Genomic DNA, 16,455 nt, shown 5'->3' with positions numbered 1-16,455 from the left:
GATATCCAATGTAGTGTAACGCAAACTTTTTACCTTTTTTTGAACGAAAGTAATTTTTATTTTAAAAAAAGAAGATAAAATAACGAAGTTGGAGACCAACGATAAAACTCTTTTTGAGATATTAAAAAACAAAATACATGAAAAATTTATACCAATATATTTGATATAATTTTTTTTATTTTACACGAAACATAGTTTTATTTTATTTAATAGTAGATGTTAAAAAACCTTACTTTAGATTTATGGCAAAAATTTGTGTGAAACGGTCGGTCGTATTTGTGAGATGGATCTCTTATTTGGGTTATCCATGAAAAAATATTATTTTTTATGCTAAGAGTATTACTTTTTATTGTGAATATGAGTAGGATTGACCCGTCTCACATATTAAGATCCGTGAGACGGTCTCACATGAGACCCACTCTAGATTTATATATAAATATTTTTATATTAGGAGTAATAGATTATCTAAAAATTTTAAAATATAGATAAATATATTATAAATTTTAAAAAATATAGATAAAAATAAAATTGATTTTTGTTAAAAAATAATTGGTATTATTGTAGTTTATTATTGACTTAATCAAATTAATTAAAAATCAGTTATTAAGTAGGGTAGATTGTTAATTAAATAATAATAATGATAAAAACTCGTATGAGACAGTGTCATTGACCAATTCTTTCGTCAAAATATCATAATGTTTTATGCTCCTATATATTTTTTGCCATGTCATTGAGACACATCAACATATTTCACCTTTCGATAATAATTTTATCCAAGTAGTTTCTTATATTGTATGATATTAATAATAAAAATAACTAGTTTTTTTTTAAATACATAGTTATCTAATATAATTTCAAAAATATATCGTTAGAAAATAAACATGCAAGACATCAAAAAAACGAAACCAAATCGGGCATATTGCAAAGAGACCGGACTTTATACCATCTTATAAAACATGGACTCTTGTCCAACAAATCTTCTGCTGTACGTACTACTAGCTTAATGGGCTGGGCTGGACAATTTAATTGGACTCGGATCCAATTATAGAGAGAATTTTAAACACGAAGGCCCAAGCTCCAGCTCCAGCTCCAGCTCCAGGGTTTAAGCGTTATCTAGTTCTTCCCCATCTTCCTTTCTCCGCACACAAAACGCTAATTTCGTTCTGTGTTCTTCCATTTCGAGCGCAAGGAAGTTGAGTAAGCTAAGCAATAGATGGGCAATAAAAAGAAATTCATCGACAAGAAGAAGTCCGCGACATTCCAGCTCTTGTCCAGAGATACATCTGACCCGAATTACACTTCAGATCCCTCCGGTGACCGGGTCTTCGTGCGGGTAGACAATAATGGCTACGCACTCGACTCTTTCACTGGTGACGGAGAGCCGAAGGACGATATATCTCTCAGGAATCCTAATTTGATTTTTGCCGATGCACCGGAAGATAGTGGTGGCGATTACGAGGATGGGAATTATGATTCATGGGGATCTAGTAATCACAAGGATCAAAATGCGGCGTTACCTGATCACGTGCGAAAGGAGATTATGGAGCTGGGGTTTCCGGATGATGGGTACGATTATCTGCTTCACTTGCGGGAGATCAAGAATAAGGGCGGTGGTTCGATGTATTATGATAATCCCAAGGCTAGCTTCACGCAGCTCCCGCGAGATGTAAAGGTAAATGGACTAAATATTTTTTTGATTTTATTTACTATCGACCTTCAGATTGTTGAACTCTTTCTTTCTGTCTTTTTTAGCAATGTGTTGTGTTCAGTTTGATCTTATTTTTATTTTTATGATCCTATGAATTGTGAATATATATCGTCCCATTTTTTTGGTAAAGAGTATACCCTATCTATATTTCTTCCAACCGGAAAACGATTATCTCGAAAGCGGCTGGTTGTTTATAATGTGAGTTTCACAAGTACTACGTGTAGAACTTGGTGAAAAGATGAGATGAAAAAACTTTCGGTAATTCCATATGGAGTTGTATCTGTTCAGTGTTAAAAAATCTTATCGTAATTATAATCAGTTGATTATTGTTTCTGTATGACTTCAAAAATTACAAGATTTTTATTTTTCTTGATTACAGCATGTACACAATATTTATTTCTTCATTTACTTGTATCACTTGATAGGCATACGACTCTTCGCGGGTTGAAGTCCACAAGATAAATGATGTTTCCATAGAGAAATCAATCATCTATAGTGTTGCGGCTAAGACAGTCGGTGTGAGGTTACAGAAAGTCTTAGATGCTGACGTGGCAGCCATGCTTGATGACAGTGATTCGTCCAAGTTCGAATCTGATGTGGAGGACCTGGAAGAGGATTTCGTTGTCAGAGCGAATCTCTTAGAAGGAGCATTTGATGACGATATTGATGCGAAGTTGAACCCCGCGGGGGAATCAATGGCTGGTCACACTCAAAGTGGTAATTTTGTTGGGCCAGAAAATGTGGATGCTAATTCAGGATTAGTCGATGAGAAGCCAAGAGTTCGACGTCCTTTAGACGAGCAGTTTGACTTGGTGAGTGTTGTTTATCATTTCCTTAAAGTATGTGTATCACTTTTGTGAAATTCAATAAAATGGAACTTGGGATTTTATTCTCAATTAGCTTAGGAACTATTTTCAAGTGAATACGTTGAACCAAGAGACAAAAAACTAGTTAGGTTACTATATTTTATCCATAGTCAGAAAAAGATATATCAAAGTGACTATTTTTAATGCATTTAAGGCGCTAAGGCACATACCTCATGTCAAGGCACGCCTTCCCACCTGAAGTCGTTGTGACATGCCTTGCGCATTGGCAAAAGGTTAAGGGGCCACACATCTCTGCATTCTATAGATTCTAGAAAGCAACTGAAGTTGACTCCTTTACTGATAGTAAACTTCTGTTGTCTTACTTTTTAAAACTATCATGCTGACGGTATTCATACAGCTTGAACTTCAGGAATATGCCTCTGATAATGAAAAACATAGCGATTACTTGGATGAGGAAGAAGAGTGTCAGGAATCCCTAGCGGAAAAACTCAATCTTGCTTTCAAGGACCATCCTTCTGACCTCTTGCATAATGGCAAGGGAACAGATGATGTTGAATCACCAGAATTAACTGCAGATGTGATTCGCAGGTGCAAGGAATATGCTGTTGAGTATGAAGGAGAAAATGCATATGATGAGGAAACATTTGTTGAAAGTAGCGAGTCAGAAGTGTGGGATTGTGAAAGTATCGTGTCTACTTATTCAACTCTTGACAATCATCCTGGTAAAATTGGAGCTCCAGAGGCAAGGAGGAAGAAGAAGCTAGCTGAGACCATATTTGGTGTCTCTGCCGCACCCACCCAAGTCATTGCTTTGAAAGGAAAAGAAAAGATTCCTATGGATTTTTTACCTCATAGTAGGAAAAATGTCGAACATAAATCAAATGATGAGAAAGATGCTAATTCTAGGAGAGCTGCACTTCAGAAGAGCAAACCGCTCAGTCAAGAATCAAAGGAGGAAAAGAAAGAAAGGAAGGTAGTATAAAATTGTGAAGTTTACATTAATTTTGTAAATTTTCCTGCGTTTTCTGTGACTTGACTAATCTATCTATTCTTGATGATTTCACCCGTTTTCACGATTTCTGCATAGGCTTTCTTAGTTTAGTTGGTTGTCAAATCTTATCAGTTCTTTTGCAGGATGCTGTGAAATTAGAACGACGCGAGGCACGGCAGAGGAAAAAAGAAATGAAAGTCCTTTACAAATCGGAAGCCCAGAATGCTCAAAAAGTCGCAGCTTTCACTGGTCCCTCATCTATTCATCTAATGTGAACACAGCACGCTTGTTCCTGTTTTCTTGTTTTGTTTCCCTCTTGGGTCTTTGTTAGCTGTTTCGAACCTCTACTTCTTGGAGTGTTTGAGCTGCATAACGGATAGGGTTGATGGAGAGACAGAAGAGAGGGTTTAGCAAGCAAACTGGTAACCCTTTAATTAGTGGAAGAAAGACCAAACGCATCGCATCACAATTTTCCATTGTCGGAGGAACTCGAATATTTATGTATTTTGTCATTGTCATGTATGCATTAATTTCAAGTATATATTAAATTATAATATAATTTAACAGTATGTGTCATGCTTTAAATAAGTTATCATTGTCATGTATGTATTTTACAGTATTGTGTCATGCTTTAAATAAGTTCGACCACGGATTACTACTGCATTTTGGACTGTGTAAGGTCTTCGTGATGAAACGAATTGTACTCAAGCCAACAATCAATATATTTCTCAGCTTTCGCAACTCGTTCCTAGGAGAGGAGCGCTTCCTTTTCAGGTATGCCCGTCGATTTTTGTTTTTTTAACCTATGCACTCGATGGGCTCCAACCCCAATTTGAGTGAATTTCGGTAGGTCATGGATCGAAATATTGCCTTGCGACTGGTATGAACACCATGCTGCATGCTAAGGGGTTACTACTAATCAGCTTTTAAAATAACTAATGCGTTACGCTTATCCAAAAATGAGATGCCGTGAAGTCGCAGTCTAAAATACTACGATCCAGTATTCCAAAATGTTAAAATTGCCTGTCCAGCTTTATCCACGAGTAAATTAATTTTTTATAAAGTGGAAATTCATATTATATGTAAAAACTATAACCGAGGACAGAGTGACCGAGTCATATATATTATAACAGAGACAATTTAGCAAAAAAAAAAAATGACACGCGTTTTGTAGCATGAAATCGAAAACAATATCACAGACAATGGTTTTACACAAATCAAATCTGGTTGTTCCAAGTAAATATACCATAAAATACAAAGGGGATTTATTCAGGGAAAATTATGTCTCATCTGCAACCTATCGACACACATCAACAGATTGTTCAGACAAAGAAATTCTCATCTCCCAAGCACATCACAAAAGATTGAGCCACGAAAAGATCCACAACTAAACTACCACGACAGGAGGGCAAACAGATTTATGATTCATACATGGTGCGGAGGCTTATTCTGCTCTCGACTGACCAGCACGGGAAGAGAGGATGATGCCCACAATGAGGCCATAAAGAGCCAAGGCTTCAGCAAAAATGAGTATCAGAATCATTCCAACAAAGAGCTTTGGTTGTTGGGCATTGGCTCTGTCACATATAATAGGGTGATAATGATTATTATCGCATTCTATGAATAGTTAAACAAGCAATCCAAAATAATGAAACCAATAATATAGAAAGATGTTTGATGAAAAGCAGATAAAAGGATAAATCAATATGGATAGAATCTCTCATCATGACAGAAACCGAACTGTGAGATCAAAATTATTACAGAGCCAAGATCCACCGGCTCGCATCACCATAAACCTTAAGATTCAAGAAAAATAAGTGAAACTCAGGAATTATCCAAAACATTCACTCAAAATTGTCGACATCAAGATTCATTTCTTTCACACCCATCATTTTTCTGTCCCTCACACATCCTACTGCTGCTCCTTGCGTTAGAATAAATTCACTCATGATACATGATCTAGTACCTTATTCGGTACACTGGAGGAAGTCCTTGAAAGTACTCAAGGTTTATAATGAAAAACAATTTATGCATAATTAGATACAGAAAAAACACATTAACGATTTTAAGGAAGAGTGGAAGGGAATATTCTATCAAACATAGATCAAATAACAGATGGAAATCAATAACAAATCCACCATCTTTTGTCAATGTTAATAAGTAACAAAGCCGTTGATTCCAGAGAGTCAATATTTCAATTTACCATTAAAAAGTCATTACTAAACAATTGTCAAAGCCAATTACTAAACCCCAACTCTGCATCCAAGGTCTTTTCAAATGTCAAAATTTCAATAACAAAATCAAGCTAACTCACAACTACACGTTTACACCGGATCATCATCAATAAATTAGTCCAACTCTAATGAACTAAACATGGCACAGATCTTTAATTACATTAGAAAAAACTGATATTTTAATTGGGGAAAAAAGTTCACCTAACACCAGCATCTCCGACGATTCCGATGGCCATACCGGCAGCAAGCCCAGCGAGACCACAAGAGAGACCAGAAGAAAGGTGCGCATATCCATCAAACAAGTAGTAAGACTTGGCCTTAGGGTTAATTCCAGTGCTAATGATCACCGCAATAATCAATCCATAAATACCCAAAACACCAGCCATAACCACCGGAACGATAGACTTCATCACCAGCTCCGGCCTCATGACACCCATCGACGCCACGCCGACGCCGCTCTTCGCCGTACCATACGCAGCTCCCATACCTAAAAATAATTAGGAAAAAAAGGATTTATTAAAGTTGGGTGATATTATCCTTAGATCTGGAGAGAGTGGAGGATCAATAAAGCTTACAGGAGAATACGAGTGCAGCGGCGGCGCCGAGGAAGCCAAAAAATGGCGCCGTTTCATCTCCGCTAAAGGTGGAAGACATTTTCGCGAAGTGTTATCCTTGTTTGCGCGACAGAGACTTCAGACTAGAAGTAGACTCGTCGGGTAAGAGAGAGTTGGGCTTGGGCCAACCAAGTCCAGAGTACCGTTTTTCGATGGGTTTGGATGACTTATACGTTTGGGCTTTGTTTTACGAGTAATGTTTCGTCTGCAACCCAATCTGAACAACAATTCTTAGAACAGAAAAAATTCAAGACAAAAAATTTCATTTATCAATATTTCATAATAAATTCAATGAAAAATCTCACGATATAATAACAAAAGCTCACGATTTAATTGTTGTAAATATCATTGTGAGATATTTTGGTTGTACCTTTAGCATTATTTTTGTTTTATCGACCCAATTTTCAATTCCAACTAAAACACGTATTAATTATTTTTTAACAACTAAACCTAGAATGCTAGAACCACCAATCTCTTCTACAAGCATATCATTTTGGAAAAATAAATTCTCACACTATCTCATCTGTTTATCCAAACAGAAAATTATCACAATTTTACTTAAAAAAGAAAAACTCCATAATTTTCTATCCAAACTCACTCAGATGTTAATCGATTATTGCAAAAACATTGTATTTTCAAGCTTGAGTTTAAATTTATCAGAATTTAAATAGTGTAATCAAAATATTGGATTTGAATTCAGGTTTAATTCTCAAGTCACATCGTTTAGACTTCAAGTTTATGTACACTCAAAATTTATTTAAGTTTGTTTCAAGCTCCAAATTTTAAAAAGAATTGATTGCAGAAATATTCAACTATTTCTAATTTATAATTTTATCATAGAACTGACACCTCATCAGTGCTCACATAGGTGTGCACGGTAGGTATGGATCATATCAAAACTTGACATATATATATATATATATATACACACACGTACCAGAGTGCATTTAAAACAGTGCATTTGATCATAAAGCAATACAACAGAATCATCCATCCCACAAATGGCGAAGTCTCTCAGTGCTATCATTATTGTTTGCTCAATATTTGGGATGTTTTTTCTACAAAAAGTACTCCGTTTGCATGGAAAAGTAATGAAACTGATTTTCTTGCGATGCTAGCCTTCAAAGCTGCGGTTTTTGATCCACTCGGTGCTCTGAACTCGTGCAACGACATGCGAGATTACTGCCGATGGAAGGCTTTCAAATCTTCAATTCCTCATTGCTTCAGATAACCTAATTCAAGATGATATCAGTTTCATTCCATCATTCACAAATTGCACAAACCTAAGAGGTTTTGGAGTTGGAGAAAACATGTTGCGTGGTTCCTTGCCGGATTCGATGGCTAATCTTTCTAGTCAAATTGAGGAACTAGAGATTTTCCGGGGGTGTGGGGCTTTCAAATCTGCAAGGGTTTACTTAGCTTGGAAGGAAACGGATTTACGAGTGAGAAACTGTATCCATGATATTGGGAAACTTGGCTTTGTTATAAAATCACTTGCGCTTGGAAGGTAACAACTTGTCCGGAAGCACACCACATAGTTTGGGTAATTGCACGAGATTGCTAGCCGTAAGTGTGGTTCACAAGGCCTGAGTCAATTTTTTGTGTTTTATTTTTTGAAATGAGTCCAACTACATAAATTCGAAAAAGATGTCAAATAATCGACAAATAAAGTATAAAAGTTTAACACATGAATTGACACAAGATAAAATATAAATACATTGGATAAACATTTTCATTTTACGCCTACAAAATTTTTAAAAATTTAATTAATGAGTTTTGTAGCTTTATTGTTTGGACTCTGCATAATTTTAGTAAGTCCACAAAGAACACAATCATCATAGTTAATCATGTTTTTAATTGATCAATGTCCAATTTTTTTTAAAATGTCAATTACACATACTATTTAAGTACAGACCTCAACAACATGAGACTTCTAATTTTTTTTGGGCCCCTATGAGGACCGGGCCCTGAAGCGATGGCCTCTCTCGCCTCACAAGAGGTACGGCCCTATTGCTATCCTTAGATCTTGTAAATAACCATCTCGATGGCTCCATACCTCTATAGATTATGAGTCAAAATGCTTACTCTTTTTGTTGAAGGTTCGAGTAATTGTTTTATAGCAGGATGCAATGCATTAAAAGGAATTAATAAGACAGAAAAACCTTTTGAAACTAGTAAGCATTTGTGATAGGATCGACTTTCAGAGGAATGAATTTAAAGCCTTGATTTATGAGTTCATGGCCGGTGGGAGTCTGGAAACATTGTTGCATTGTAACAGAGAGCAGACACGATGCAGAATTCAGGAGCTTTAACTTGGTCAACAAGTTTGTTGGCAGTGCATTGTCAAATCACATAGCAGGAAATTGTATTGGCGAAGAATTTCAGATGAAGGAGGACGAGTGCGCGGCCTCTTTGTTGCACATCATCATCGGCTGATTCACCCTACCGTTGTTGTTCCTGCGATGAGTGATATTACTGTAAAGAAGGAATTTTCAAGACATAAAATTCATAGTTTGGTGGAGTCATTCAATTGTTAACGCCAGGGTCTGTTTCACTCGTAGACAAGCAAACAAGATTGCCCACAGTCTTGCTAGGGAATCTTGCTTTTATGCTCGTCCTTCTGTCTGGAACTCCCCTCCAGATTTTATTTTAGAAGCCTTGAATGAAGATTGTAATTTGACTTATTCCTAATAATATATTTTCTCTTCAAAAAAAAAAAATACCATATATTTTTTAAAAATATAGAATCCAATTATTTTCCATTTGATCTTATGTAAAATTTGAGAAATTATGATTTTCCTGAGTAATAAATTTTCTTTCTTTCTTTGTTTGTCAATTAAGGAAAATAATTATTCATTTGTACCGATAATCCTATAAGATTATAGTGCTAAATATTTTGACCAAATGTTGGATATATTGAATCTCATCCCGAATCTGATAAAAGATTGATGAAATATTTGATATTCTGCCTGCTATTTTTATGTTTCAATTTATGTTATTATTTTATTACAATCCGTTGATTCGATAGATTTTTTTCATTACAATACAAAATCTTGTTATTATTTTATTCACAATCCTTATTCGTGTATTTTTAAATATATTGCATGTTATTAATTTATTGATAATTTATCTTATCTTTTTATTTGTTTATGTTATTTATCAATCTACTAATTATTTGTCTTATATCAATCAAATTATCAAATTTAAATTACAATATTATCTTTAGTAAATAAAATTATTAATATTTTATTAATAATAATAAAACAAAACATAATTTATCATCTTATCTCAAATTTAACTAACCAAATTAAATAAAATATTTATTTATTATATAAGATTATTTAACTCCACCTTATTGGTATGTCTGAACTGCAAATATACACATGTTTTTGAATTTATGAATTTGTAATAAAGTGGGCCCATGACTAATGCGGCAAAATCGAATTGGCATTTATTGTCCCAAATGCAAATGAAATTGAAATGCAATTGCGGTCAGGATTGAATAGATTGGTTTTATTTTTTTTGGGGGATTAAAATGGATTGGGGTTTTTTGGTATCGAAAGAATTTCATAGCCTGCAATTGACTGAGATAGCGATAAAGGAAAAAACTTTTCACATTCCATTCTTCCACATTCGTCTATTTAACAATTATATATATATATATATATTCCGTCAATTTTTATGCAATACAAAGTTTTTGTCTTCTTTCGCACAATCCCGTTTGCAGTAGTTTTCAACGATATCACCGCCATTCTCAGCGGGAAATTCGCTCAAAAGTCCATATATATTTTAATAAATATAAATATATATTTTTATCAATTAAGGGTTTTCGTGATTGAAGGAGCTACCTGAAAGGGGTGTTGCCACTTGTTTTGTTAACAGGTGCAACCATTTTGTCAATGCGTGTTTGATTTTATGTTATTTCTTGATTTTTGAATGCTGGTACCTGTTTGTCATTGTGTTTTTTCGTTTTAGGGTTTTTTTGTTCACGATGTTCAAGTACGAAATGAACTGAATTTGGTGTCTGGAGATTTGAATTGGACTCACTGCGAAGTTCGCATTTGGGGTTCTTGGATGAAAGGATTCGTCATAGCTGAAGGAATTCGGTGATTGCGATTTTGAGGGTCGTTTGTTGTATTGTATGGTTTTCTTGAGGTGACTTAGCTAGGGAAGTTGTGCTATTTACGTATTTGACTCTCCGATCTGTTTGTTGGCGTAAAGTTCGAACCTTTGATATAAAGGGTCCAAGTTTTGATTTTGTGAATCCTCTGAGTTTGGATTTTGATGGCTCAGCCCACTTTGAAACAATTCGTGAATCAGGCTTTCAATGTAGGGGGCTCTCATTCGAGGTCTCAATCTCAACCTTTATTTTTTGCAAACAATTCTTTGCCTCCTTTGAGTCCCTTCCCTCCTAGCGAGTCTTCCCTGGCGTCATCGAACTCAAACACGAAAGATGTGTCCATGGAGGAAACGGACGTTAGTTCTAGGGGGCCATCTATGGCTCCGTCCTTTCGTAGGGAAAATTTGTTTCGAGGCACTGATAGCCTTCCTCCTCGTAGAGGGCATCGCCGTTCAAATAGTGATGTTCCATTGGAATTCTCAGCTATGATTCAGTCTTCTCCTCAGTTGCTTCCGATAAGTGGCCAAGGAATGTTTGGAAGGACGGCAAGTATGAGAGAGAATTTCGGAAATGACAAGCCCATTGGGCTGAAGAGACAAGATATGGATGTCCTAGGTCATGGAAAGATCAGTGTCGATGGAATAGGTGACAGAAGATCAGAGGGAGAGGTTGTGGACGACTTGTTTAATTCTTTGATGAATTTGGATTCACGTGAATGCTATGAATGCCTCTGGTGTCGAGTATAAAGATAAGGAATGCATCGAAAGTGGGACAAAGTCAAGTGGTGGTTACAGCAGCAATACTGAGTTAGAAATTGTCTCAAAGCATGGAACAAATTTGAGGGAGGGGGTCAAAAGGAGTGCTGCTGGATATATTGCACCACCAGCTCGTCACCACAGAAGTCTTTCAATGGATAGTACCATTGTAAATTTTCAATTTGGCGACGAATCACCTAAGTTACAGTCTTCCTTGTCCAATCGGGTGGATCATATCTCACCCAGATATTCGGTGAGCGACAAGTCAGTTAAGCTAAACATTGAATTTGGACATGGTGAATTTAATGAAGTTGAGCTGAAAAAGATTGTGGCGGATGAGAGGCTTTCAGAAATTGCAATATTAGATCCTAAACGGGCAAAGAGGTTTGGTTTAAACAATTTTACTTAGCTGCTGCTGATGTCAAGATTTTTTACGTTGTTTTTTTTCAGGATATTGGCTAATCGGCACTCAGCTGCTCGTTCCAAGGAGCGTAAGCTGCGCTACATATCTGAATTGGAACACAAGGTGCAAACTCTGCAATCAGAAGCCACCACACTGTCAGCTCAATTTACTATTCTACAGGTGTGTAGTCAGCGATTGGCCAGTTATCCTGCAGTTTTTGCCATGAACTCAAATGATGTGGTAACACAAGTCATGTTTCATCTGCAGAAAGACTATGGGGAGCTAACCAATCAGAACAATGAATTGAAGTTTCGTCTTAAAGCTATGGAGCAACAGGCACAACTCAGAGATGGTATTCATATTTAATCCATTACTATAAATTTGTATTTAAATTTATTGATTTCGCTTGGTAATGCACTGATTCTCATTTCTCACTCAGATAGTATGCACTCGAACCATATAAAGATGATGAGAAACATATCCCTGTAGATTTTAGACTGTATTGTCTGATGATAAATTGTAGTGCACGACATTGGCACAGTATTTTGTCAGGGTCTTTATATTTAAAAAACTTCTTGAAGGAATTTCCCAAAGTAATACTGACTTGAGTTTTGATATTTTGCCATTGTTACTATCTACAGTTTTTTGACAGATTACTGATTTGTTTCTCCTTGCATATTTCCTCTACTTGTACTCACAGATCACAATTTAATTGTGTTTCTGAAGCCTGTTCAGCAAAGCCGCCGCAGTAGTAATTTCCAATTATTTACATGCAAACCTTTAGGATCCAACATGCCTTTTCCATTCATATGCTTTGTTTGTAGACGCTGAAATTTTGATCTTGTCAACTTGAATTTTACCATGGTGACATTCTTGCATTTGTAAAGGTATCTTGAACGGCATTAGGAATATGAAACAACTACTGTGCTAAATGGTGGTGGTGCATTATATGGATTCTGCAGCTTGTAATTATTTGATATGGTTCTCACCTTACAACCAGCGAGGATTGGATTGTGCAAAAAATTTCAAGAAATCAAACCACTATGCTTGCTGCTTTTGTGTATTTAGCTACGGCAACAAAGTTGGATTTTTGTTCAGAATAATTTTCTGTATAGAATATCAATTACATTGTTATTTTTTATGACGTGTGTTTTTTTGCTGTAGTTGGATAAAAGAATTATCGTGCTAATTTTTTATGTGTCAGCTTTACATGAAGCATTGACCGCCGAAGTTCAACGACTAAAGCTTGCAAAGATGGAGCTTAGAGAAGATGGAAGAACATATAATGGCATCGGACAGCAAGCCCCTGTAAAGCACCAGATGTGGCAACTCCAACAACCTCCACCAAATCAGCAGCCTAATCAAATCCAACGATTATCAGTCCCGGCATCAACGACCTCTACAACTACTTCAACTGCTCCTGCCTCCGCATAAGGGTACAAACGGCGAGATTCGAATCTATCAACTTTTCCTGTTTTTGTGGCTTGGTTTAGAGCTGTGTTTAGGCCAATATGTCCGCAATGTCCGTCATATGTAGTCAATATTTATTTTTGTTGTAGCTGTCCAATAGATTATAATTGTTTGTCCATTTGATTGTATGTTGATGTATAAAGGAGGTATACTACAGTTTGACATGACTTTGGAGCTAAGATATCTATATGTTCTTTAGAAATTCATGGATGGTTACTCTTTGGACACGGGTCTTTTGCCTCCCTGTAACAATTGGTGATATCCTAAATTATTGTCTCTGGATTATTTATCTTCTGGCTTAATTTCATCTAAATCCTTTAACCAGACCTCATGTCCACATAGTACTACAAGTCCGTTCAAAATATAGTGCTCTATAACTTTTCAATCATACAAATCTGTAGCATAATTTGAAAAGTACAATGATAATCTTATTCTTTCAAAACAAAATCCATTGTATAGTTTCTTTTTTCAAAAGTATTTTCCAATTTCTTTTTTCAAAACTTTCAAAATTAAATAATATATCCCTTGGACACCATGAAATTGTGGTTACTTCCTAAAAAACGTGAAGCGCTAGATTATCCAATTTTAAATCGTTTGGGAAATTTTCCATTGTCTCACAACAATAACAATAGATTGTATGCTTTGTAGTAGAGTTTCAACAATTCATCCTACAACATCACTAGAATGATAAATTTATGTTTAAAAAAACGAAAAAATTATTATTTTTTATGTTAAGAATATTATTTTTTATTGTGAATATTGATAGAGTTGAACCGTTTTACAAATAAAAATTTATGAAATCATCTTACAAAAGACTTGTTCGGAAAGAATTTCTGCCCATATATTATTACCAACAATTGGATCGTGCCTCGTGGACTTATGGTGGGCCCCATCTGCCTATTAATTCTATCTTTTAAGAAAAGAACACGTTGGGGGAAAAATGCACTTTTTACAAATGTATAGATAAATAAATAAAATTCGAACCGGTCGGGCTGATTTATTCCGAGTTTCTTCTGCTGTTTTTAATCTATTCGTAGCTCATCGTTTTCGGGGGAGAACAAAATTATATAATTTAAAAGTACTTTGACTTTTGGCCGAATCTTAGCCGTCGATTTTTACATCTTCTTGGATTGAAGTTCACGAGATCGAAACTATTTCTCGGATTATTTCACCCCAATTTGAAGCTGATCCCACAACCCAACTAGATCTCCATACACGTGTACGGTTCAAAAATCCCTAATCCAACCGACAAAAACACCATGTTTAGAGTTTTCATTTCACTAAACGTACCTTATTAATGTCCTAATCAAAATAAGTTTTCTTCAGCTTGCTCGGCTCGCTGCTAGCTCTCTGATGTGGAATCTTGAATATATCACTGTTTATGCTTTCACTTCCACACTTCTTCCTGCCATCTTTTACTATCTGAAGATTAGGACTGATTAGGCTACAAAAAATGGGTTCTGTTTCTCTGAAAATCGGAGATGGAACAGCGAGATTCAAGAGGGCATCTGTATGTTCCTCAGCAGTGAATTTGATGATGTTTTTTTCAGTAATAACCACAAATCTTTTTGCTTTTTATGCTTTCACGTACCATCCTACTACAGTGAACCAGAATCCAAAGAACATGGCTGTGATCTCAGAAAAAGTGAGTTTAATTCTGAGAGAGATTGAATCTTCGCAGAAGAAGCTTGCCCAGATGGAGAAAGAAATACTTGGGTATGAAAGCCTCGACCTTTCGAGACCCAATATTGCAAATGAGCTCAAGGAGTTCTTAAACCCCCATCAACTGCCTTTAGGGAAAGATTCCAGAACTGGAATCACTGAGATGGTGGCATCTGTGGGGCATTCTTGTGAGAAATCTGTGGATTTGCTGTCCCAATTTATGAGTTACAAAATTAACGGGCTCTGTCCTGATGATTGGAGCCTTGGTCAGAAGTTGATTCTTCAAGGATGTGAGCCTTTGCCGAGGAGGAGGTGCTTTGCGAAGACAATTCCTAAGGTTGGTTTACAGCCCTCTCCTGTGTCACTTTGGAAAAATGTTAGTGAAAAGGCATTGAGTTGGAGTGGTCTAGGATGTAAGAATTTTGCTTGTTTGAACAGTAAGAAATTGAATCGGGATTGTGCTGGTTGTTTTGATATTCTTAATGGCTATGAGAATCAAAGATATGTTAAGGCACGAAGCAAGTATGATTTCCTTATTGATGATGTGTTGGCTATGGGAAATGGTGGGATTAGGATTGGATTTGATATTGGTGGCGGCTCGGGGACTTTTGGTGCTAGAATGGCCGAGAGAAATGTGACTATAGTGACTGCCACCCTGAATATAGATGCTCCGTTTAATGAATTCATTGCCTTTCGGGGACTTTTCCCTTTGTATTTGAGCTTGGATAGCAGGTTTCCATTTTATGACAATGTGTTTGATTTGGTTCACGCGGCTAATGGATTGGATATCGGGGGTAAACCTGAGAAATTAGAGTTCTTGATGTTTGACACTGATCGTGTACTGAGGGCTGGTGGATTGTTTTGGTTGGATAATTTCTACTGTTCCATCAATGACAAGAAACAGGATCTAACTCGGTTGATTGAAAGATTCGGGTACAAGAAGTTAAAGTGGATTGTGGGAGAGAAAGTTAATGGTCAAGGGAAATCAGAAGTATACTTGTCTGCTGTTCTACAGAAACCAGTAAGAATATAGATGCTGTTCTACAGAGACCAGTAAGAATATGGCTAAAAGCTTCTCCTGGAAAATTCTTCATGTTTCATACTAAAAAGATTCATTGAATTATATTACTTTACACGCAGATTCCTTTTTAGTGCAAAATAAGTGGTATTGTCTGTTATTTCTTCTATGTAATGGTAATTGCAACCAAAGTTCTTTCTTTCTTTCTTTCTTTCTTTCTTTCTTTCTTTCTTTCCTATATGCATTGAGGTTTATATATTTTCCTTTTATAAATTTTTTATCAGTCTTCTTCTTCTTCTTTCTTTCTTTCTTTCTTTCTTATATGCATTGAGGTTTATATATTTTCCTTGTATAAATTTTTTATCAGTTATTAGTCAATAGACAGTTAAATATCAGGGCCATCATTTTGTAATTCAACACTCAACAGTTACCTAATTGAATCGTATCTTGAGTGAGTTCATATCCAGATAAGAATTTTAACAGTATATTTAAGTTCGAGTTCGAATGATACTCTTTGGCTATTCCCAGTTATGAGGACAAACTGAACTTGATCTCTGCTATCTCGAGTGAATTCAATAGTTATTAGCAGTAGCACCAAGACAGCTGCATCACAAGTTGTCTATGTTTTATTTCATTAGTCTATTCAGTTGTTC

The 16,455-nt window shown here is 35.9% G+C and overlaps 3 protein-coding genes and 1 pseudogene across 3 annotated transcripts; 3 read left to right on the top strand and 1 right to left on the bottom strand.

Annotated features, from left to right (window-relative positions):
- The first annotated feature begins 1,112 nt into the window (after positions 1–1,112).
- Positions 1,113–3,948, top strand: LOC140840743 (uncharacterized). The gene is made up of 4 exons (XM_073207914.1): positions 1,113–1,672; positions 2,134–2,520; positions 2,933–3,508; positions 3,670–3,948. The coding sequence occupies exons 1-4, from the start codon at positions 1,214–1,216 to the stop codon at positions 3,799–3,801; spliced, it is 1,554 nt and encodes a 517-aa protein (XP_073064015.1). The 5' UTR covers positions 1,113–1,213; the 3' UTR covers positions 3,802–3,948.
- Positions 3,949–4,692: 744 nt separating this feature from the next.
- LOC140840750 (V-type proton ATPase 16 kDa proteolipid subunit) lies at positions 4,693–6,490 on the bottom strand. Its single transcript, XM_073207921.1, has 3 exons — positions 6,336–6,490; positions 5,962–6,247; positions 4,693–5,103 (listed from the first exon to the last, which is right to left on the bottom strand). The coding sequence occupies exons 1-3, from the start codon at positions 6,412–6,414 to the stop codon at positions 4,971–4,973; spliced, it is 498 nt and encodes a 165-aa protein (XP_073064022.1). The 5' UTR covers positions 6,415–6,490; the 3' UTR covers positions 4,693–4,970.
- Positions 6,491–9,907: 3,417 nt separating this feature from the next.
- On the top strand, positions 9,908–13,347 carry LOC140840739 (bZIP transcription factor 29-like; annotated as a pseudogene).
- A 1,082-nt stretch (positions 13,348–14,429) lies between these two features.
- On the top strand, positions 14,430–16,008 carry LOC140840733 (probable methyltransferase At1g29790). The gene has a single exon (XM_073207905.1). It carries the CDS (start codon positions 14,576–14,578, stop codon positions 15,815–15,817), a length of 1,242 nt encoding a protein of 413 aa, XP_073064006.1. The 5' UTR covers positions 14,430–14,575; the 3' UTR covers positions 15,818–16,008.
- Positions 16,009–16,455: the final 447 nt, after the last annotated feature.

The sequence above is a fragment of the Primulina eburnea genome, chromosome 1 (genome assembly GCF_022965805.1).
Source record: "Primulina eburnea isolate SZY01 chromosome 1, ASM2296580v1, whole genome shotgun sequence".
Taxonomy (NCBI): domain Eukaryota; kingdom Viridiplantae; phylum Streptophyta; class Magnoliopsida; order Lamiales; family Gesneriaceae; genus Primulina; species Primulina eburnea.
The sequence above is the reverse complement of the archived record's forward strand: the minus strand, read 5'-3'. Positions and strand labels throughout refer to the sequence as shown.